This window comes from Trichechus manatus, unplaced genomic scaffold (assembly GCF_000243295.1).
Source record: "Trichechus manatus latirostris isolate Lorelei unplaced genomic scaffold, TriManLat1.0 scaffold00128, whole genome shotgun sequence".
Taxonomy (NCBI): Eukaryota; Metazoa; Chordata; class Mammalia; order Sirenia; family Trichechidae; genus Trichechus; species Trichechus manatus.
This window is the reverse complement of record NW_004444064.1, coordinates 6613131-6636488: the sequence shown is the minus strand read 5'-3', so window position 1 is coordinate 6636488 and position 23358 is coordinate 6613131. Positions and strand designations below refer to the sequence as shown.

Here is a 23358-nt window from a genome sequence, read left to right as displayed (position 1 = left end):
AAGTTGACGGTTCCAGTCTACCCAGAGATGCCTCAGAAGAAAGGCCTGGTGATCAGAAATGCCTTTGAAAACCCTGTGGAGCACAGTTCTACTCTGACACACATGGGTTCACCGTGAGTAGGGGTCAACCCGACGGCAACTTTTCTTTTTTTTTTTAATGGCTGGATTGGTTGTTGGTTAATTAGCAAATCTTTTTCTTCCTCTAAGAACAACGATCCTCAGTGTTCTCCAGATTCCTTTGGCATTGCTTTCTCTAATACCGCCATCTATCATGTTCCCCAGAGCCCTGGTGGCACAGTGGTTAAACGTTCAGCTGCTAACCAAAAGGTCAGCAGTTCAAATCCACCAGCCGCTCCTTGGAAACCCCTATGGGGCCATTCTACTCTGTGCAGTAGGGTCACCATGAGTCAGAATTGACTCAACTGCAACGGGTATTGTCTTCCCCACAGAGTGACCGTGAAAAGTCAGAAGGCCTTCCTGTGGCCCCGTTTATGGACCGAGACAAAGTGACCAAAGCTACAGCCCAGATTGGGTTCATCAAGTTTGTTCTTATCCCAATGTTTGAAACTGTGACCAAGGTGAGCGGCCGTCATCACACACGTCGCCAGGGATGCTGATCGCTGGGGGTGCAGCTCAGCAGTCAGGCCTTGGAGCCTGCAGAAGGAGGCAGAGAAGCATTATGGGCATACAGCACTGTGTGCTCAGGGTTCTCAGGGGACGGGGATGGGAGGTCACCTCCTTGGGGTCAGGGAAGATGGCACCACCAGAACTGAGTCTCAAAAGACCAATGAATGTTCCCCAGGTGGACAGGTGGGATGAGAGCTGCAAGTGAGTGCCGTGAGCAGACCCGTAGGTGTGAGCTGTGGGTGGGTGAAGGCAGGGTGGTGGGGGAAGGTTCAGGGGACCCTGAGGCCACACCAGGGGGATGGTCTTCACTTACCAACACAGGGTCTGTGGGTGGGGACCAGTGGATGAGATGTACGTGTTAGAAGGTGGGACAGGGACAAGGGAGTGGCTTTTGCTGGCGCCCATGTGAAAAATGACAAATTCGCCATAGAGAAGGACCCAGGGATAGAGGGTGGCATGGGTCCCAGGAGGTAGAACTGACCCAGTGGCACCTGAACCTCCGTTACCTGGGAACCTGTGCAGGCTCTGGCCCCGGCAGGAGCAGGCTGTGCAGGTTGGATGGACGTGAATTCCTGTTTGACCCACTGAGACACGTGTGACCCAGGAGCAGACACTTGTTCACTCCCACATTTTCTGATAGAAAGTTGAAGCAAATCCGCTCCTCTCTTCTAGCTCTTCCCTGTGGTTGAAGAAATAATGCTCCAGCCCCTTTGGGAATCCAGAGATCATTACGAGGAACTGAAGCAAACCGAAGACGCCATGAGAGAGGTAAGGTGGAATGTGGGGGAGAAAGTGGGCACACTCCATTCTGTGCTCCTGACTCCAGGACTTGGCGATGCCGAGCGCACCCTGGCTGAAGGTCCCTCCCTCTCATAGTGACCCAGGGCTGCTGTAACACAGATACCACCAGTGAGTGGCTTTAAAGAACAGCAGTTTATTTTCTCACAGCTCTGGAGGCGAGATGTCCAAACCAGGGTCTCAGCCACGTCATTTCCTTCCTTGTCGGTAGCCCTGGGCATTCCTTGGTTCTAGGCTTGTAGACGATCCTCACAGGGCATCTGTCTCCCCCAGTGTGTGTGTCTCGTGTCTGATCCACTCTTTTATATCTTGGGAGTAGGTTTAAGACACACCCTACACTAATACAGCCTCATTAACATAACAAAAAACTGAAACCAAACCCATTGTCATCGAGTCCATTCTGACTCCTAGCAACCCTATAGGACAGAGTAGAACTGCCCCATAGGGTTTCCAAGGAGCGGCTGGTGGATTTGAACTGCTGACCTTTTGGTTAGCAGCCGAACTTTTAACCACTGGATTACCAGGGCTCCATCTATCTACTGTTGTGTGCCTTCGAGTTGATTCTGACTCATAGCAACCCTAGAGGACTGAGTAGAACTGCCCCATGGGGTTTCCAAGGAGTGGCTGGTGGATTCGAACTGCCAACCTTTTGGTTAGAGCCTGAGCTCTTACCCGCTGCACCACCATAACATAACATAACCTTAACATAACAGAGGAAACCCTATTTCCAAGAGGGATCACATCCATGGGTATAGGGGTTAGGATTCGAACACATATTTTGGGCGGACACAGTTCAATCCATAACACTCCCTGTGAACAAGGGCACAACTTGTTCCAGCCATACGAGAAACTGAAATGACACACGCCAGGTAAAATGCTGCGCTGCCCTGTGCCCATTAACGGGAGTCACAACCGCAACGAGTAGCTTCGTACAGCCCTGGGTTTAACCAAGGAGCTCTGTCTCGTTAGCCACCCTGACCGCATCACGGTCACCTGCACGGTGTAGAACCCTGGCCCTCCCTCGCCCCGTGGCTGATTTTGTTCAGTGTGGGTGGGGGTGGTGAGGGGATGAAGAGAGATGCTCCCTGGGGGCCTGGGGACAAAGCAGCCATCCACCTGGGCTCCAGGACATGGAGCACTCGCACGCTTGGCTCAGCGGCAGAGCACCTCTGCAGGGTCAGGGGAGACTGCTGTTGTGAATTGATAGTTTTTCAGAGAAGGGTCAAGTTCACAGTTCAGAGCAGATGTAGGGTCTGTCCCCACAGCCCCAGTGAGCTTGTTTGCCCAGGTCAGGAGTCCACTGTATGCAAATCTCTATGTCAGGCTTCCTGTCCCCTGGGATGACTGAGACTTTCCCCTGTGACCTCCCTTCTGTCCTCTCCCGCCACACCCTGCTCTCTGCAGATGCAGCTACAGAAGTCTCCCCACTCACTGCACGCTTCACCCCCATGACTCCCACCAGTCAGGGCTCCTGGTTACTCATGCCCCCCCGACTCAGTCTTTCCCATCTGCAGACTCCTGACCCTACTCGCCCCATCGCCCCATGAGCTGTGTTCCAGGCGTTTGCTCAGGTCAGCCTTGCCTCCCTGGACCACACTGCGTTCACATACCTGCTGTGTGATGCTGGTCACGTGGGTGCTCAGTACATGCTCCCAAGCTGATGCAAAACCCAACCAGCCACCCATCCTCCTAGCTGGATTCTCTGCCAGAAGGCCACACACAGAGCAGTCTCTAGAACTCTAAAAGCCTGAGATCAAAGCACGCAGAGGAGCAGACCTAAGCCCGAGGGTGTCTGCCCGCCCAGGCCTCCCCTCCCGGCAGCGCTGACCTGGCTTCCCGCTCTCCTGGCCTCCCGGAGCCGCTCCTAGGAAGGGCTAAGCCTCCGCTGTTAAGCCCTGTTACCCAGAGGGACACTAGGACTCCCCAGGCATCTCCTGCCCCCAGAAAGGACAGACACAAAAGAGGTCCAGATGTGCAGCTTGCAGGCAGACTCCGCCTACCACAGCCAGTTCCCTGTAGTCGGGGTAATTGCACCCAGCATGCACTTCCACCAGCATAGGGCGATCATCACCCAGGTGAGTCCTCAGATAATGGAGAAGGACCACTCGTACGCAGCGCTACGTCTCTGAAAAGCTCACCTTGTGTTTGTTCTCGACTTCACATTTTCACATCCTCAGCCAACCAAATCAGTTGCCATCGAGTTGATTGCAACTCCTGGTGACCCCATGTGTGTCAGAGTAGAACTGTGCTCCATAGGGTTTTCAAGGGCTGGTTTTTTGGAAGTAGGTCACCAGGGCTTTCTACTGAGGCACCTCTGGGTGAACTCGAACCTCCAACCTTTTAGTTAGCACCGGCACATGTTCACCATTTGCACCACTCAGGGATTCCTCTGGGTCAACAGAAACCTCTTAAAAAGACAAGCACTCGCTCACTCCTGTCTCCCCGGAGGTGACTTTGCCTTCTGTCGCTCTGTCCTAGCTGCAGAAGCAGACTGAGAACCTGACACCTGGGAGCTCCGGAAAATCGAGAGAAAAAAGCAAAGATGTGAAAAAAAACTGAAGGTAATACAATTTCTGAGTTGGTTTCTCAATACATACGGTAATTTAGGCTAAAATGGAGAAGGTATTCAAACTCTGAGGAAGGAAGATGTCTCGGTCATGTAGTGCTGCTATAACAGAAATACCACAAGTGGGTGGCTTTAACAACAGATATTTATTTTCTCACAGTTTACGAGGTTAGAAGTCTGAATTCAGGGCGCCAGCTCTAGGGGAAGGCTTTCTCTCTCTGTTGGCTTCGGGAGAAGGTCCTTGTCTCTTTTCAACTTCTGTTCCTGGGCTCCTTGTTGATCTTCATGTGGAGCTTCCTTAGTCTGCTGTTTTATATCTCAAAAGGGAATGATTTCAGACACACCCTAGACTAATACTACTTCATTAACATAACAAAGAAAACCTAGTCCCAAATGGGATTATAACCACTATGTTATTGTTGGGTGTCTCGAGCTGATTCCAAATCATAGCGACCCTATAGGACAGAGTAGAACTGCCCCATAGGGTTCCCAAGGAGCGCCTGGTGGATTCCAACTGCCGACCTTTTGGTTAGCAGCTGTAACTCTTAACCACTACGCCCCCAGGGTTTCCTGTAACCACTATAATTGTTAGGATTTACAACACATATTTTGGGGGGACACAATGCATTCCATAACAGAAAGAAATCTGAATTACTGAATGTTTTTAAATAAGTAAAACCTTTATTCTTTGCATGTGATAATTGAAGCTATCCTAGGGGACATGCTTTAGTTAAGAGACAGAAAAAAGATCAATAATTAGCATATACATTGTGGTTGTTGTCATTGTTAGGTGCCGTTGAGTCAGTTCCGACTCACAGCGACCCGATGTACAGCAGAATGAAACACTGCCCAGTCTTGTGCCATCCTCACAATCGTTACGCTTGAGCCCATTGTTGCAGGCACTATGTCAGTCCATCTTGTTGAGGGTCTTCCTCTTTTTTGCTGACCCTGTACTTTATCAAGCATGATGTCCTTCTCCAGGGACTGATCCCTTCTGATAACACATCCAAAGTATATGAGATGTAGTCTCTCCATCCTTGCTTCTAAGGAGCATTCGGGTTGTACTTCTTCCAAGACAGATTTGTTCATTCTTTTGGCAGTCCATGGTATATTCAATATTCTTCGCCAACACCACAATTCAAAGGCGTCAGTTCTTCTTCGGTCTTCCTTATTCATTGCCAGCTTTTGCATGCATATGAGGTGATTGAAAACACGATGGCTTGGGTCAGGAGCACCTTAGTCCCCAAGGTGACGTCTTTGCTTTTCAACACTTTAAAGAGGTCTTTTGCAACAGATTTGCCCAGTGCAATGCATTTTCTGATCTTTTGACTGCTGCTTCCATGGGTGTTGATTGTGGATCCAAGTAAAATGAAATCCTTGACAACTTATAAGGAAAGGTGCTCTACATTTTTACAGTGCAACAGGAGCACTTAAAGCTCTTCAGAAAAATAAAGTGTTTGCTTCTACAGTTTTAAGTGTTCTTCCAAAGTACTTATTGATATGAGTCATTCATTTAATCTACGTCGAATGTAAAAGCAGCCCAGGTAGCCTCCACGAAATAAAGTTACACCACACGCAAGTCTTTGGGGGCGGCGGTGGTTCAGTGGTCGAATTCTCAGCTTCCACGCAGGAGGCCTGGGTTTGATTCCCAGCCAATGCACCTCGTGCACAGCCACTGCACATCTGTCAGGGAAGGCTTGCATGTTGCGATGATGATGAACAAGTTTCAGCAGAGCATCCAGATGAAGACAGACTAGGAAGAAAGGCCTGGTGATCGACTTCTGAAAATCAGCCATTGGAAACCCTCTGGATCACAACCAGTCATGAGGATGGCGCAGGACCAGGCCGTGTTTCGTTCCATTGTGCACTGGTTCGACGGCAGCCAACAATGACGTACGCGAGTCTAAAGGATAATTTGAGATCTTCTTAGTTTACAGAGCATTCAAAGCAAAGGGCATGAGAAACTGGGCTCTGGTTTTGTAAGAGAAACAGGGACAGGCTTTGGCAGCCAACAAACCTTAAATCTGAGCTTTGCTAATTTAAGCTGAGTGACCTGCACCAATGTCTTCACTTCGCTGAACCTCAGAGTCCTAATCTCCAAACTAGAAGTAACAATATCGTTATTATTGTTGTTTTTAAGGAGCCCTGATGGCGCAACGGTTAAGCACTCCACTGCTAACTGAAAGGTTGGCGGCTTGAAGCCACTCAGTGCTTAGATGGGAGAAAGGCCTGGTGATCTGTTCCTGTAAAGATTACAGCCTAGAAAACCCTATAGGGCAGTTCTGCCCTGTCACATGGGGTCATTATAAGTCAAGATGAACTTGATGGCACCTAACAACAGCATAGAATAGGAATTCCAGAACACTTAACTGTGCTCATGAGGAACCAGTGCATAGATCAAGAGGCAGGTGTTCGGACAGAACAAGGAGATATTGCGTGGTTTAAAGTCAGGAAAGCTGTGCGTCAGGGTTGCATCCTTTCATCATACCTATTCAATCTGTATGCTGAGCAAATAATCCAAGAAGCTGGACTGTATGAAGAAGAACAGGGCATCAGGATTGGAGGAAGACTCATTAACAACGTGCAATATGCAGATGACACAACCTTGCTGGCTGCAAGTGAAGAGGACTTGAAGCACTTACTGATGAAGATCAAAGACCACAGCCTTCAATATGGATTACACCTCAACATAAAGAAAACAAAAATTCTCACAACTGGACCAATAAGCAACATCATGATAAATGGAGAAAAGATTGAAGTTGTCAAGGATTTCATTTTACTTGGATCCACAATCAACACCCACAAAAGCGGCAGTCAGGAAATCAAAAGACACATTTCATTGGGCAAATCTGCTGCAAAAGACCTCTGTAAAGTGTTGAAAAGCAAAGACGTCACCTTGAGGACTAAGGTGCGCCTGACCCAAGCCATGGTATTTTCAATCGCCTCATATGCATGCAAAAGCTGGACAATGAATAAGGAAGACCAAAGAAGAATTGACGCCTTTGAATTGTGGTGTTGGTGAAGAATATTGAATATACCATGGACTGCCAGAAGAGCAAACAAATCTGTCTTGGAAGAAGTACAACCAGAATGCTCCTTAGAAGGAAGGATAGCGAGACTACGTCTTACATACTTCAGACATGTTGTCAGGAGGGATCAGTCCCTGGAGAAGGACATCATGCTTGGTAGAGGGTCAATGAAAAAGAGGAAGACCCTCAACGAGATAGGTTGACACAGTGGCTGCAACAGTGGGCTCAAGCATAACAACGATTGTGAGCATGGCGCAGGAGGGGGCAGTGTTTTGCTCTATGGTGCGCAGGGTGGCTATGAGTCGGAACTGACTTGATGTCACCTAACAACAACAACAGCATTGTTGTTTTAGCAATTAAATAAGCGCAGCAGTGACATCACTAGGGCTGGTGTCACCCAGTTGCGGTAACTCATGGTGTCAACCCCCCATGCTAATTACCACAATATTGTAGCTAAAGCACGAGAAAATTTGACAAAATCAGAGACTGTAAAAACACCAGCAGCAACAAAAACAATTGCATGTCCTTGTAGCGTGTGCAGACAAAGCCACGTGATTCGAAGCATCGTTGTAGGTAAGTAATAATGACAGCACTAACAGCAGCACGTTAGAAGGCTCAAAAAGGAAATTAGCATAGAGTTTTAGCCTGGTAGGTGTACTGATATATGTAAGCTGGGCTGATGAAAAAGTTTTTTTTGTTGTTATAGCTAACTACGGGGATATTTTTATAAAAAATAATAAATTTCTGCTGAAACACTGCACAGAATTTTTATAGACAGTCATTCTGGTGTCACCCCTTCTGACAGGGTCACCCGGTGCAGTCTGCACCCCCTGCATCTCCCTAGTGACACCGCTGGAGCATGGTGTCTGCTCCATAAGAAAAAACAACCATTTGCTGTTGAGTCAACTGTGACTTATGGCGACCCCATGGGTGTCAGCGTAGAATTGTGCTCCATAGGGTTTTCAATGGTTGATTTTTCAGAAGTAGATCGCCAGGCCTTTCTTCCAAGGCACCTCTTGCTGGACTCAGCAGCCAAGCGCATTAACCATGTGTGCCACCCAGGGGCTATACATAAAATATTCAGTAAATGTTGGCTCAATTTTTAAATCAGATCATATTTTTGAATGGCCCAGAAGGAAGATGAAAATTATTTTATTTTGCTTAAACGTGTTCGACAATATGTCCAACGACCTCATGTTTTGAACTGTTCTATGTGTAATTCTGTGACATTTGTAATATTGCCTCCAAAGTTCCAATTCCAACAACGAACCAGGAGTTCTTTTCCTCTTTCCAGCAGACTTGGCCTGGAGGAAGCTGCGGAGTCACAGAATCTTCTCTGGGACCGGGCGGACGGAGCTCCCTGGGACTCCCCATGCGCAGAAACGTCCGTTCGCAACATCTGAAAACCACAAAATCACGTTTTCTAAGAGCCGTTTTCCTCACTGACACACACACACACAAAAGGAATTCATGACAATGTACAGAATTTGTATTTTTAGACTGTCTTTTAAATAATATATTCTTATACACAAATGGGTACTGTACTTTTTCTGTGGTAGAGCTGGGTACCCCAAGGCAGCTTCGGATACACTGCAGGTGTGCACCCCCAGTTCTCACATGAAACCCAATGACGGATGTACCTGAGAACAATGGACGTCCCTCATAAATTCAGCATTAGAAGTCCGACGGTGGCAGGCGTACGTGGACTCAGGCCCCCCGCGTCCCATGTTGAGGAGACGCGGGGGGGTGTGGACGGGGGATCTGGAAATGAGATGATCTGGTCAGCTGTGAGCAGTGCATGTCAGAAGACACAACTATATAGCATGACCAGGGCGTAACCCAGGCAATGGCTGGAATGCCGCTCTCCAGGTCATCTACTGTCTAGATCTTCAGGTAAGAAAAGGAGACCCGTTGACTCAGCCCCCTTGGGGTCTCTGTCCCTGGAGAGGAGAGCTGCCCTCTTTGTCCTGCTTTTGTTTGGGGGTTTGTTTTTCACACACATTGGGGACATTCTGAGTGTTGCTGCACCCACAAAGTAAGGCCCAGCCCCCAGGCTTGTTGGTGGTCAAGCTTCAATTCTTGCCCGGGAGGGTCCGCCACACCTAAACTCTCACTCACACCCCACCACCAGCCTGCCTTTAAACTCCTACCTACCTGTACCGGTGGTCGTTCAGTCGACTCTGACTCATGGCAACCCCGTGGGTGTCAGAGCAGAACTGTGCTCCTTAGGATTTTCAATGGCTGACTTTTCAGAAGTAGATTGCCAGGCCTTTCTTCTAAGGTACCTCTGGATGGACTTGAACCCTCAACCTTTCAGTGAAGCAGCCAAGCATGTTAACCATTTGCACTACCCAGAGACTCCTTTAAACTCCTAGACCCTCATTTTATAAAAAGCAAGAGAAGAGACAGCTGAATGTCTCCCCTGGGACATGGGCTCCATCTCGGCTCCCTTCCAGGGACGAGATAACCTTCCGAAAGAACCTCTGCTCTAAAAATTGAACTTTAAAGTCCATTTGCATAATCTGAGCTTTGTGGGCATTTCATTTGTGCGTTTCAATTTCCTCTAAGCATTTATTACCTCTTGGCAAATACTAGTCTATTACTTCCCATCTTGGAATAATTCATTTTTGATCTGTAAAATTTTCCATCTCTTCTCGAATCTAGTCCAGTATGGATAGGAGCCTTGAATTCTACCTCTCTTCTTGATTTTTTTTTGATCTTGCTGAAGCCCATGCATAAGGTGGCTTTGACTAAAACACAACCAAAATGTAGTATGTGTTCAGACACAGATGCTCATCAGCCTCCCAGACATTCTACATAAAAGGTCAATCATTTTCTCTCTCTCCTCATCAGCAAGAGTCCTTCAAAAACTACATTTAAAAAAAAAAAAAAAACAGTTGCCATCAAGTCGACTCCAACTCATGGCAACCCCACATGTGTCAGAGTAAAACTGTGCTCCATAGGTTTTCAATGGCTGATTTTTCAGCAGTAGATTGCCAGGCCTTTCTTCCGAGGCACCTCTGGGTGGGTTTGAACTGCCAACCTTTTGGTTAGTAGTTGAGCATTTAACTGTTTGCACCACCCAGGGACTTTTAATGTCTCTGTCGTCACACTTCGTCCCCTTCTCAGACTCCTGTTTCCTTGGATTTGACATGCACACACTTACAGACACATCCACTTGTGCACACATGGACTCACAATCACATGCACACACATGCATGTATACACCTGTACTCACACTTCAACACGGTTCCTCTGTCCTGGGACACATGGGGTCACGCCAAGTCTGGGACTACACAATCTCCAAACAACAAATGACCCCAAGGAGACAGCAGCTTGGCAGCATTAGCAATCCGTCCTGATTTTTGGAGCCGGCCCAGGTTCCATGAACGGCCTCCTTTAGAAACTGGGACAGCGGTATCCCCCAAGATGCTCACACACTGCAGATTGTTTCCACCCGATTCGCTGAGCACTCAGGGATGAAGAGGCCCAGCCTGGGTCACCTCCCACATGGGGCCGTCCCCTCGCTGTAAGGCTGCAGAGAAGCTCACCAGCCAGCCCTCCGGCTTCATGAACCAGCACCTAACACTCCATGGACAGAGACCTCATCCCTGCTGGTCACCTACATGGCCAGTGCCTGGGACTGTCCCTGGTCCCCACCTGGTGGCTAAATTAATCACTGAGCAAGGCAACAGAGGTGGAGCGATGAGTGAGATGTGGCCGCTGCCCCAGAGGGGCTCTTGGTACAGCAGAGGAGGCAGACAGTAACTGTGGCTTCCCAGTCTGGGGGTAACTCCAGCTGGAGCAGCAAGTGTGCAAAGGGGGGCAGGGAACGGCTCTGAGATGGACCTCCTGGTCTCAAAGGCAGCCAAGAAAGGACCCACCACTGACCAGCACAGCCCACTGAACAAGTCACCCTTCCCAAGTGGGTCAGGCCAGGGACGGTTACCTAATAAGCAAGGTAAGCACAGGCTTACTTGTGCTTACTTACTGCTTTGTAGTGCACAGTTTCACCTGAAATTGTGCATACCTTGCTTAATGTAAGCCCAGGCATACCTGGCTTACTGAGTAATCCCCCCCGGTCAGGCCATCATTCCGACATGCATCTCCTAGAGAAGCTTCTACAGGGGCCATCAGCGTGAAGTCAACATGAAGCATGAAGAGCTCGGAGCTGAGCAGCACATCGGGAGACACACATGTCAGTACCCCATGGTTCTCAAAACGGGCTCGGAGCCTGCTGCTGTATAGCACGCACCATGTTGTAGCAAGACACCTGGCACCAACAACACAAAGTTCACAAAGGAACGTGCTGGCCATGACATCATCACCTAGTGTTCATACAAAAACCAAAAACCAAACCCATTGCTGGTGAGTTGATTCCGGCTCATGGTGACCCCATGTGTTACAGAGTAGAACTGTGCTCCATAGGGTTTTCTTGGCTGGAGTCTTTATGGAGACAGATTGCCAAGGCTTTCTTGAGCAGCGCTGCTGGGTGGGTTTGAACTGCCAACTTATAGGTTAGTAGTCAAGCATGAACTGTTTGTGCCACCCAGGGACCATGTTCATACAAAGGGACAATAAAACGCTGTTTTTGTTGTGCTTCTCCTCTGATAACTTTTCCTAGCAATTCAAGGAACCGTGCATATACGTCAAAGACTAGATCTGAGAAATCCTGACAAATCTCCCTCCTGAAATTCACCCCCGGAGCTCAGTGCTGACAGCATTTGACCCTTGGAAATACAGCCTCCACCCCCCATTTCTCCCTCTGCCAAGTGAAAAGGCAGCACAGCCTCTTGTGTGCTCAGCATTGACTGTGCCTCACAGAAGTAAGGAGATAGGTCTGTCACCTACACCCCACATGGGATCCCCTCGACCTACTGCTCCTCATCTTACCCCGTTTCCTATTACCTGTTGTCTTAGTCATCTAGTGCTGCTATAACAGAAATACCACAAGTGGATGGCTTTGACAAAGAGAAATTTATACTGTCACAGTCTAGGAGGCTAGAAGTCCAAATTCAGAGTGCCAGCTCCAGGGGAAGGCTTTCTCTGCTGGCTCCGGAGGAAGTCCTTGTCATCAATCTTCCCCTGGTCTAGGAGCTTCTCCGCACAGGGACCCCCAAGTCTAAAGGACATGTGCTCCTGGCTCTTCTTGCTTGGTGGTAGGAGGTCCCTCTCATCTCTGCTTGCTTCTGTCTATCTCAAAAGAGAGGGACTCAAGACACAATCTAATCTTGTAGATTGAGTCCTGCCTCATTAACATAACTGCCTCTAATCCTGCCTCATTAACATCACAGAAGTAGGATTTATAATACATCAGATGATAAAATGGCGGACAATCACACATGACTGAGAATCATGGCCTATCCAAGTTGACACACATTTTTGAGGGACACAATTCAATCCATAACACCTGTCGTATTCCAGACTCAGGTTCCTTCTGTAGTTCCTTCATTTTTAGCATCTGACACTAACATGGTGGTCTAGGCCCCCCTTAGTGGTGTCTTCCCTCAAATCACATCAGAAACACATGCTTTGGAAAGAGAACTGTAAAGTTCTAAGCCAACAATTCTACATGAAGATTGGCGAACACTGAACATAACCCACCACCAGTTGCCATCAACTCCAACTCATGGTGACCCCACATGTGTCAGAGTAGAACTGTGTTCCATAGGGTTTTCAATGGCTGATTTTTCTGGAAGTAGACCACCAGGCCTTCCTTCATAGGAGCCTCTGGGTGGACTCCAACCTCCAACCATTCAGTTAGCACCCAAGCATGCTAACCGTTTACACTACCCTAGGATTCCACCCTAAACATACAAAATACTTCATCTCAGATAAATATCCATCCCCAAGAAGACACCATATTCCATTTTCACTCCAAAGGCAGCAGCTGCAGCTGGATTCCCACCCAGGAGACAGCTGAAGTGGGTGCTATGTTGAGCAGATGGGCTAGACAAGAAGGCTTTGCTGTGTTTTCCTGCTCTTCCAATGTTGTTGTGGGTAGACTTTTTTTATACATCCAAATCAAAAGATTTTAAGTGTAATCTACTTAAGGAAGAGATAAAAACCCTCATGCTGGATTTGGGGGGTGGAATTCTCTCCTGAGCCCCTGGAATGTCAGCTAAAGGGGCCAGGTGAGGGCATTGAGTGGTCCAATGTCTTCCTGCGTCTTCAGGCAAGTTTCTCCAACTTCCACCATTGGACTTCCCACCCTGCCATGAAGGGAGGTTGCAAATAAGGGGCGGTGGGTCCCACAGATCCTTGGGGTGAGGTGGACCTTCCTTCGCCTTTGACAGACGTTTTGCCTTGAAATGTGGGCAGAATTTGCCTCAGGGAGGAGCCAGGCCCTGCAGGAGGATGAGTTCTGTCATCACTGTCTCCCTTAGTAGCTGACACAGCGCCCAGCACAAAGTAGTGCTCAAGAAATACTGAACTTGACCTGTAGACCCTGTAGCTGCCTCTCCTCTCTCTGGAGCTCTCCTTGCCCTGGGGAGAGGAGTCTTTCCAACCCTATGGAGCCTCCTTAAAGGGACTTCCCTCAGGCAAACGTATCAGCAAAAGATGCTATCTGTTTTGGGTTCACTTATGCACTCCTTGGAAACTCTATGGGGCAGTTCTACTCCATCCTATAGGGTCACTATGAGTCAGAATCCACTCAAAGGCAACAAGTTTGGTTTGGTTTTGGTATGTCCCCAAACAATATATGTCGAAGTCCTAATCCCTGGTACCTGTGAATGGGATCCTGTTTGGAAATAGTGTCTTTGAAGATGTTATCTGTTAACATGAGTTCGTAACAGAGTAGGGTGCGTCCTAAACCAGTATGAGTGGTGTCCTTATAAAAAAGGAGAAGAGATACAGAGGGAGTAGAGCCATGTAAAGATGTATCAACAAGCCAAGGAATGTGTGGGCCCACCAGAAGCTGAGAGAAACAAGGAAGGATCATCCCCTGGAGCCTTCAGACAGAGCATGGCCCGACTGACACCCTGAATTCAACTCCCAGCCTTCAGAACTCTGAGACAATAAATTTCTGTTCTTATAAGCCACCCTGTTTGCAGTATTTCATTACCGTAACCATAGGAAACCAATACATTGTCACAGGAAGCAATTCACTGGGTTCTCTCCAATCCACGGTGACCATGAGAACTGAGAGCTTGGACAGGAGGGCTGAGGAAACATCTAGAAATGTCATCTCTCTTCAGGCGAGGCAAGTCCACGTGGAAAGGTTTCGTTTGTTATAGAAAACCTTAGGAACTAGTGGACATGTGGGTGGAAAGAAGGACCTCAAAGTGAGAGGCTGCCCCTTGGAGACACCAGAAGTCAAGTGCCATTCACTTTCTGCAGGAGATCTCTCCACCTGAGGACACTGTTGGCTCAACCACAGCCAAGGCGAGCCAAGGCCGGGCCATCAAGCCAAAATCCAAACCCTGTGACCTCAATTCCTCGGCCACCCAGAACAAATCAGGAGTCAAGCCAAAACATAACTGGTGATGAATTCTTTGCCCAAATTTAGCCTCTCTTCTGACACCAATTACAAGATCAAGAATTCTCCAAAGCACCTTCAGGTTCACCACTGGAAGCTGCTGTCCTCACAGAGTTGATTACAGAGAAAGGATACAGACTAACATCTGCCAGGGGAAGAGGCGATTGGGCAGAGCCTGAGAGGTCTCCTAACTCAAAGCGCCTCATGTTCTCCCCAGTGCAGTCAGGATGTGCCACCCTCCTGGCACATTGATGTGCACAGAATATTGTCAACCAGAAAGCTCACCTGAGCTTTGGTGTCCAGAGTTTTTATCAAAGCTCCACCACATAGACATCATTAAATGAATGATTGATGGACCACATGGTTGACCTGAGTCTCCAGGCTGACCGATACTACGTGACCCAAAAACAAAACAAACCAGGTGCTGTCAAGTTAGCTCCAACTCACGGCAATACCATGTGTGTCGGAGTAGAACGGTGCTCCATAAGGTTCTCAATGGCTGGTTTTTTGGAAGCAGATTGCCAAGCCTTTCTTCTGAGGTACCTCTGGGTGGGATCCAACCACCACCCTTTGGGTTAGCAGCCAAGCACATTAACTTTTTACATGACCCAAAGCCCCCCACGCCCAGATTATATGGCTGGTGTTTCTGATATGACCAGTCTTGTCTCTGCCCTAAGACTATAGATTGTGGACCAGGAAAAAAAAAAAAAAAAGTTGCATTCAGTTGGCTTCAACTCACGGCACCCCCATGTGTGTCTGAGTAGAACTGTGCTTCTTAGGGTTTTCAATGGTTGGTTTTTTGGAAGTAGATCACCAAGACTTTCTTCCGAGGTGCCTCTAGGTGGACCCGAACCTCCAGTCTTGCAGTTAGCAGCCAAGGGCTTAATTGTTTGCACCACCGAGGGACTCCCATTGTGTGTGGATGGCCCCACCCAAAGATCCAATGTGGCCAGCTCTGCTCTAAACAAACACTCCTGTCAGGTATGCAGAGATGACCTCTTAGAAGCTGAGGACTGGAGCTCTCTCTCTTTGGGGAAAGCCAAGTTCATTATGACACGTTTTTATTTTCTTAATTTTTTCTGTAGTTTCTAAATTTTCTACAATGATCGGTTTTACCTTTGTAAGTAAAATACATTAATAAATTTTATCTCATTTTAAAGATAAATCGTGGAAATGGCGATGTTTAACCTAAAGGAATGACTGTCCCTTGGGGAAATTTTGGTGCCCAAAAGTGGAAGATATTTGTGGGCAGAGGTGCTCTTCCTGCATCCTGACACCCCTTACACAAGTGCAGTGCCACACCATTGTTTGCAACAACTCTGTGTTAAGGATTGAATTGTGTCTCCAAAAATGTGAGTCAGCTTGGCTAGGCCATGATTCCCAGCATTGTGTGATTGTCCTCCATTTTGTGATGTGATCTACTTACCCTATGTGTTGTAAATCCTACCTCTATGATGTTAATGAGGCAGGATTAGAGGCAGTTGTGTTAATGAGACAGGATACAGTCTACAGGATTAGGTTGTATCTTGAGTCAATTTCTTGAGATACAAAAGAGAGAAGCCAGCAGAGAGGGAGGGACCTCCTGCCACCAAGAAAGAAGCGCCAAGAGCGAGCACATCCTTTGGACCCACGGTCACTGTGCTGAGAAGCTCCTAGACCAGGGGAAGATTGATGACACTTCCCCCAGAGCCGACAGAGAGAAAAAGCCTTCTCCTGGAGCTGGCACCCTGAATTCGGACTTCTAGCCTCCTAAACTGTGAGATAATAAACTTCTGTTTGTTAAAGCCATTCACTTATGGTATTTCTATTATAGCAGCACTAGATGACACCCTGATTCCAAAGATCAGGCTCAGTCACCTTTGTCACAGAAGAATCTAAGGTTTGGGGGCCCAAACTGCAATTCCCAATTTTTCACATCCGTAAGTAGAAAAGAATCTTTTCCCAGATTTTATGTCCTGCTGTTTTTTTGTTTTTGTTTTTAAATATGGTCCCCTCACCATGCTAAGGTGAGTACTATGAACCATACCGCCGACCTTGCTCAAACCCAGGCCTTCCTCAGACATCAGAGATGGGCAGGAGCAAGGCCCGGCTTCAGCTGCAGGCGCTGACCTGCCCCTCGCCCTCCAGTCCTTTCTTCCTTCCCTCCGTCCTTCAGCCTTAAATGTGTTCTGATGCCTATGCTGTTCCCGGGCAGCAGGCTGGGCTGGGGGCATGAGGATGAACAGGACGTGGCCCTGCCCTCTCAGAGCTCCCCAGCCAGCAGAAAACCAGCAAATGCAGGCCATTTTAGGAAACCATGTGTTCTGTGCATTGCCATGGCAGCCATGGGCACTCGGGGGACCAGAAGGGGTGGAAGGAGGCAGGAGTCACTGACGGAGGGTGAAGAGGAGGAAGAAGGGTCCTCCAGGCCGAGGGTTCCGGGTGGGGGCAGGAGGAAGGCGGGTCAGATGCCAGCTGCAGTGAGTCAGCAGGGGGCGTGGTGAAGCTGGTGAAGGCGGCCATGGGCAGGCCCGGGGCCCGGCTTCTCCTGTGGGCAGGTGGCGCATTCGTGGGCTGTAAGCCGCAGCGAAGCCCGGTCAGTCTGTGTGTCCTCAGGTCCTTCTGTCACATGGGAAGGACACGAACCAAGAGAAGGAGAACCCAGGGTGCGGGGCGGTGCAGGAGGACAAGAAAAGGACAGTGTCTGCACCTCCTAGTGCTGCTGTAACAGAAATACCGCAAGTGGGTGGCTTTAGTGAACAGAAATTTACTTTCTTACGGTTCAGGAGGCTAGAAGTTCAAATTCAGGGCGCCGGCTCCAGAGAAGGCTTAGTCTGTCAGCTCTGGGGGAAGGTCCTGATCTCAGCTTCCATAGCCTGGCGTTCCTCAGCTCCTTGGCCATCTTCCCCAGATGTCTACATGACCCTCATTTCTGCTAGCTCTTTGTCTCTCTGTCTCTGCTGCTCCTTATAACTCAGAAGTGATTAGGTTTAGAACACACCTTGATGTGGCCTCATTAACATAACAAAGAAAACCCTATTCCTAAATGGGATCACATCCACAGGTATAGGGGCTAGGACTCCAACACAGATTTAGGGGGGACACAATTCAATGCATAACAGACCACGAGGCCAAGCCGGAAATAGTGGGGAATGAAGGGTGGGGGGGCCGAGACCAGCATGGGGAAGGGTCAGGGGTTGGCAGAGATGTTATAGTTAGCATGAGGTCATTCTGGAGTAGGGTGGGTCCTGATCCAATATAAGGGGTGCCCTTATAAAATCGGAGAAGATACACAGACACCGAGAAGATAGCCATGGGATGGTGGAGGCAGAGATCAGGGTGATGCAGCCAAGAGCCGAGGAACACCTGGGGCCACCAGAGGCTGCAAGAGGCAAGGAAAGACCCTCCCCGAGAGTCTCTGCAGAGAGAGCATGGCCCAGGCAACACACCTTTTATTTTGGCCTTCTGGCTTCCAGAACTGTGAAAGAATACACTTCTGTCATTTGAAGCCACCCAGTTTGCAGCGGGCGAGAAGCGAGGGTGATGAGCGCTCAGGGGCAATCTCTAATGTGCGCCCCCCCTTGCCAATTTCAAGATGAACAGATGTTGACAGTGCCAACGCGTCAGCAGAAACGCCTCTCCTCCTCTGTCCAGCTGCCTCAGTCAGATGCCTTTCATATTTGTGGCACCTCAGAGTGTCATTCCGTGCCTGGTCTGGCACCTCCTTGGACTTGCACCCAGGGACAAGTGCCCCCTCTTCCCCCACCACCCCGCTATGCTTCTGGTTTTGAGTACTTTGTTACAGCAGCCGCAGGAGACTAAGACAGACTCCATACGACTGTAGGTCTTTTGCCAGGGTCACAAGCCTCTGGAGCTATAAGCTACAGACCTACACAGCAGCACTGGCTCCCGAATTGACGAGACTCCACATTCAACGGTGCTTAGGCTATTTTTATGCGGCTCCTCTCCTGGCCTGCCTGCCCGCCTAACAGGCACTTTGCCCAGTGTCTCTGTGCTTATTTCTTTAGCTCTTTTCTTCTTGTTCTGCTTTCTCGTATTAAACCTAGTTGAAGAGAATGATTGCACATTGCAAACGCGTAGAAATCATCTTTAGCCTTCAAAATCTATGACCACCTAGGGCCTGTTGCCTCCCTACTTCTCCCCTTCCTGCCTTTCCTCGGCAGGGCTAAATTTTACATCAGCTATTCTTAGCAGCTGCAGCCCCTACCGTTCCCCTCTGCAACCCAGGAGGCCAGACATTCAAGAGAGGATTTCTTCTAACCCTGTGAATGAAATAAAAGTCTTTGGTAGGGTCTTCTTGCTGTGCTCAGGAGCTGTTCCTCCTCTTTTTTGGCAATAGCAAAACATGTAGCTGGACCTACAAGTGCCCTGAATCAAGACTGACTCTCCCTGCCTCTCTTGCAGCTAGATGTGGCCATGTGCCTGAACCCAGGCCAATGAAAAGTTCTGGAAGGGTGATGTGGCAGCATCTGGAAGCCTTCTGTACCTCTATATACGTATATACTGCACCTCTCCCCCCCCCCATATAAAGGTGCCAATTGTCTCTTGAGTCTCTGAATTAAAAATTAAGACTAGCTGCCACCTTCTCTGTGTTCTTTATTTGTGGTGGGGACCAGGAGGTTTTCAGGGCCCATTACAATGAGAAGGTGTTCTCAGATATTATATTACGGCAAGACTCTAAAAACAAACTTTACCTCCAAAAATAAAATAAAAACAAATTCTATCTCAAAACGTTTACAATGAGTCAGATTTATATCCTGGAATACCGTGGAAATCTAACTCTGGACTTGTATACACAAAGAGTTGCCCAAAAAAAAAAAAGTTCTATTTCTTCTCTGACTGTTGTTAAAGCTGCGTCGGGAGTAGGGACTATCTTTTCCTTTGGGCGAAATCACTATATTCTCTTTGGGGCAAGATTTCGCTCCCAGCCTGGAGACCTCCTGGCTTTGTCTGAAACAGGTGCTAACTAGCTAGTTACTGTTCTCTACTCACCCATGAGAGGGAGCCCTGGTGGCGTAGTGGGTAAGCACTCAGCTGCTAACTGAAGGGTCAGTGGTTTGAACCCACCAGCCACTCTAAGGGAGAAAGATATAACAGCCTGCTTCTGCAAAGATTATAGCCTTGGAAACCCCACCGAGCAATTCTACTCTGTCCTATAGGGTCGCCATGAGTCAGAATTGACTCAACCATTTTTATTCACCTGCGACGGGAATTCTGAGAATTTCCGAGCCAACCACCACAACGCTCTTCCCTCTTCTCAAAAGCCTGTTGTTGATATAATAGGGCATCTCATCACTATTATACCCTGACCGGAGGCAGTCGTTCCTGAGAGTTAATATCCTCCTACCATCCTGGCATTTACTCTCACAGCTTCTCAGGGTTCTAAACCAGTCTCCAAAGTCATCGTCCCAAGTTTCCCTCCCGCCGGCAGGGTGTGAGGGTCCCCGCTGCTCCGTGTCCTGACCACCCTCTATCGTCAGTCTGTGGTCCCCTTATACTGTGACCTGTTTTATCAGTTAAGCCTATGCGTGACGGCTGTGAAGGGACTCTCACGCTGGTCAATTCGCATGTTTCCGATTACTGATGAGGTCGGCATCTTTCCATTTGCATATTGTCCATTTCGTTTTCCTCTTCTGGGAAGTCGTAACCTTGGCCCATTTTCCCCTTGAGCAGCGTCTTAGTCATCTAGCGTTGCTGTAACAGAAATACCACAAGTGGATGGTTTTAACCAGGAGAAGTTTATTTCCTCACAGTCAAAGTAGGCTAAAAGTCCAAATTCAGGGCGTCAGCTCCAGGGGAAGGCTTCTCTCTGTCGGCCTTCTTCTCTTTGGTGTTCCCCTGGACTAGGAGCTTCTCTGCACAGGGACCCCGGTCCAAAGGACGCGCTCTGCTCCCAGCGCTGCTTTCTTGATGGTATGAGATCCCCAACTCTCTGCTTGCTTCCCTTTTCTTTTATCTCTTGAGAGATAAAAGGTGGTGCAGGCCACACCCCAGGGCAACTCCCTTTACATTGGATCAGGGATGTGACCTGGGTAAAGATGGTGTTACAATCCCACCCTAATCCTCTTTAACATAAAATTACAATCACAAAATGGAGGCCAACCCCACAATTCTGGGAATCATGGCCCAGCCAAATTGATAGACACATTTTTGAGGGGACATAATTCAAACCATGACAAGCAGCACGGCCTTTTCTTGTTGATTATACGAGTTCTTTTTCTATAATGAGTACTGATCCCCGAGGTGAACCACTTGCTCTGTATCTTCTCCTCCCAGTGGGTGGCCTGGGCTGTGCTTCCCTCCGTCTCTCCCCTCTTCTAGGTCTCTGCCTGCGTTCATTTCCTGGGGCTGCTGGAACAAATGATCATAGATGCAGCAGCTCGAAACAATATAGATGTACCCTCTTATACTTCTGGAGGTCAGAAATCTAAAATCAGCCTCACTGGACTAAAGTCAAGGTATTGCCTGGAGACTCAAGGGGTGAATCCACTTCCTTGAATGTTTCAACTTCAAAAGGTCACTTAGTCTTAGAAGGAATACAAACAAAACTGATGCATTTGAACTGTGGTGTTGGTGAAGACTGATGTAAATCAGTCTTATAAGAAATACGATCAGGTGCTCCTTAGAAGTGAGGATGGTGAGACTTTGTCTCACTGTCTTAGGCTGGGTTCTCTAGAGAAGCAAAACCAGTAAAGCATATAAATAGAGAGAGAGAGATATGTATCAAGAAAATGGCTCACTAAGTTGTAGAGGCTGGAACATCCCAAGTCCGTGGATCAGGATAGAGGCTTCTCCCAATTCACGTAGCTGCAGGGGCTGGCAAACACAAGATTGGCAGGTTGAAGAGCAGGGCTCCCACTCACAGGCTGTGAAGATCGACGAATCCCAAGATGGGCAGATAAGCTGATAGCTCAAGTCCCAAGAACCAGACGTCAGACTAACAGGAGGCAGCTGCAGGATCCAGAGTGAGCAAAAAGCCAGAATGTCTGTTTATATTTGGAAGCAGGCCACATCCCCAAAGAAATTCCCTTTCAACTGACTGGCTACTCACAGCAGATTCCATCATAGGAGTGATAGAATTCCAACATATAAACACTGAGGCTCCTTCCAGATGCTTTTACGTATTATGTATATTTGTGTGAGTTCGTGTGGGGTGTGTGTATGAGTGTGTGTATGTATATATGGATGTGTGAGTGTGTTGTGGTGTGGTGTGTGTGTATGTGTATAGTGTGTGTGAGCGTATGTGTGTGGTGTGTGTGGATGTGTGTGTGATGTGTGTATATATGTGTATAGTGTGTGTGGTGTGTGTGTGTGTGGTGTGTGTATATGGATATGTGTGTGTGGTGTGTGTGTGTGGTGTGTGTACATGGATATGTGTGTCTGGTGTGTGTATATGTGTATGGTGTATGTGTGTGTTATGTGGATATGTGTGTGTGGTGTGTGTATGTGTATGGTGTGTGTACATGGATGTGTGTGTGTATATGTGTATGATGTTGTGTGTGGTGTGTACGTGTGTGTGGTGTGTGTACATGGATATGTGTGTGTATATGATTTGGGGTGTGTGTGGTATGTGCATGTGGATAAGTGTGTGTGGTGTGTGGATATGTGTATTGTATGTGTGTGTGTGTGCATGGTCTGTGCAGGCGTACATTTCCGTGTATATGTGTACATATTACTCATGAGCTTCACTCCCAGCTGAGAGAAAGGAAACCATAAAGAGGAAGGGACGGCAGGCTCTCGTCCTTGGCACGTTTCCCGGCCCCGGCAGTGACAGAGTGAAGACAGGAAGGAACAAAGGAAGAGGCGTGAGGGCCCTCAGCAGAGACCACCAGCCAGCCCTCACAGAGCAGCAGGCTGCCCCGTCACAGGTCCTGCAACATCCCACGATTATTCCTGGCAAGGAAACCTTTGACTAACGCTGTTGTTTTCTTAGAAGTAATTTTACAAAGAATCCCAAAATGCACTAGATGTACCAATTAGGCTGTAACAGGAGGGAATGTTAACAACGTAGCTGGCTGAGCAGCTGCCTGTTCTCACTGCCGCTGCTGGTGAAGTCCAGAGATGCCCGTGCAGTGGGTGATGCAGGGACCATGGCACAAGGACCACCAGGAAGGGGCTTCGGCACCACAGCCCCCCACCTCTATGCCAGCCTCCCCCCTCTCCACGCACTCTGGCATGATGCATACAGGGTACTAACCACAGTCTCCTGCTGGGAAGAAACCACACAGGAATGTCCCTCCTGTTTCTGCATCGCCACTTCCCTCGGACGACCCTCACCCTGATGGAAGCACCGCCTGCTCCCATAGCCCCAGCCTGCCTCCTCCAGCAGCTCCCCCTCTGCCGACTGTGGGCATGGCCACTCCTGCCACTGCTCCTAGGAGTCCTTCCTGTGGGTTAAGGCATCGTCACGCGAGGCCCCTGCTGCCATATATCTCCGGGCCGGGCAGAGGTGTGGCTCTGTTATGTGGGGAGGCTTACTACTGAACAGACTCCCCACAAGGAGCCAGTATCTGAGGAAGGCAAACAGTCAGTCGTTGTTGTCATTGTTGGCTGTCATCAGATTGATTGTGACTCATGGCAACCTACGTACAACAGAATGAACCTTTGCCTGTCCTGCACCATCGCCCCCATCACTAGCATGTTGGAGTCCATCACTGTGGTTATTGGTCAATCCATTTCACTGAAGGTCTCCTTCATCCTCGCTGGCCCTCTGCTTCGCCAAACGTGATGTCTTCCTCCAACGATTGTTCTCAATGATGTGTCCAAAGCAAGCGAGTCAGACAGTGTTGTTTTGATCCAAAGGGTTTTCACTGGCTGATTTTTGGAAGTACGTCACCAAGCCTTTCTTCCTAGTCTGT

The 23358-nt window shown here is 48.5% G+C and overlaps 1 protein-coding gene across 1 annotated transcript in view; it reads left to right on the top strand.

Moving 5' to 3' along the window:
• Window positions 1-8473, top strand: part of PDE9A (phosphodiesterase 9A) — a 152526-nt gene extending 144053 nt beyond the window's left edge. The window contains exons 16-19 of the mRNA XM_004384867.2: window positions 450-578; window positions 1300-1395; window positions 3904-3986; window positions 8315-8473. Of these exons, the coding sequence (XP_004384924.1) occupies window positions 450-578; window positions 1300-1395; window positions 3904-3984 (306 nt within the window). The 3' untranslated portion in view covers window positions 3985-3986; window positions 8315-8473. The remainder of the gene's footprint in view (window positions 1-449; window positions 579-1299; window positions 1396-3903; window positions 3987-8314) is intronic.
• Window positions 8474-23358: the final 14885 nt, after the last annotated feature.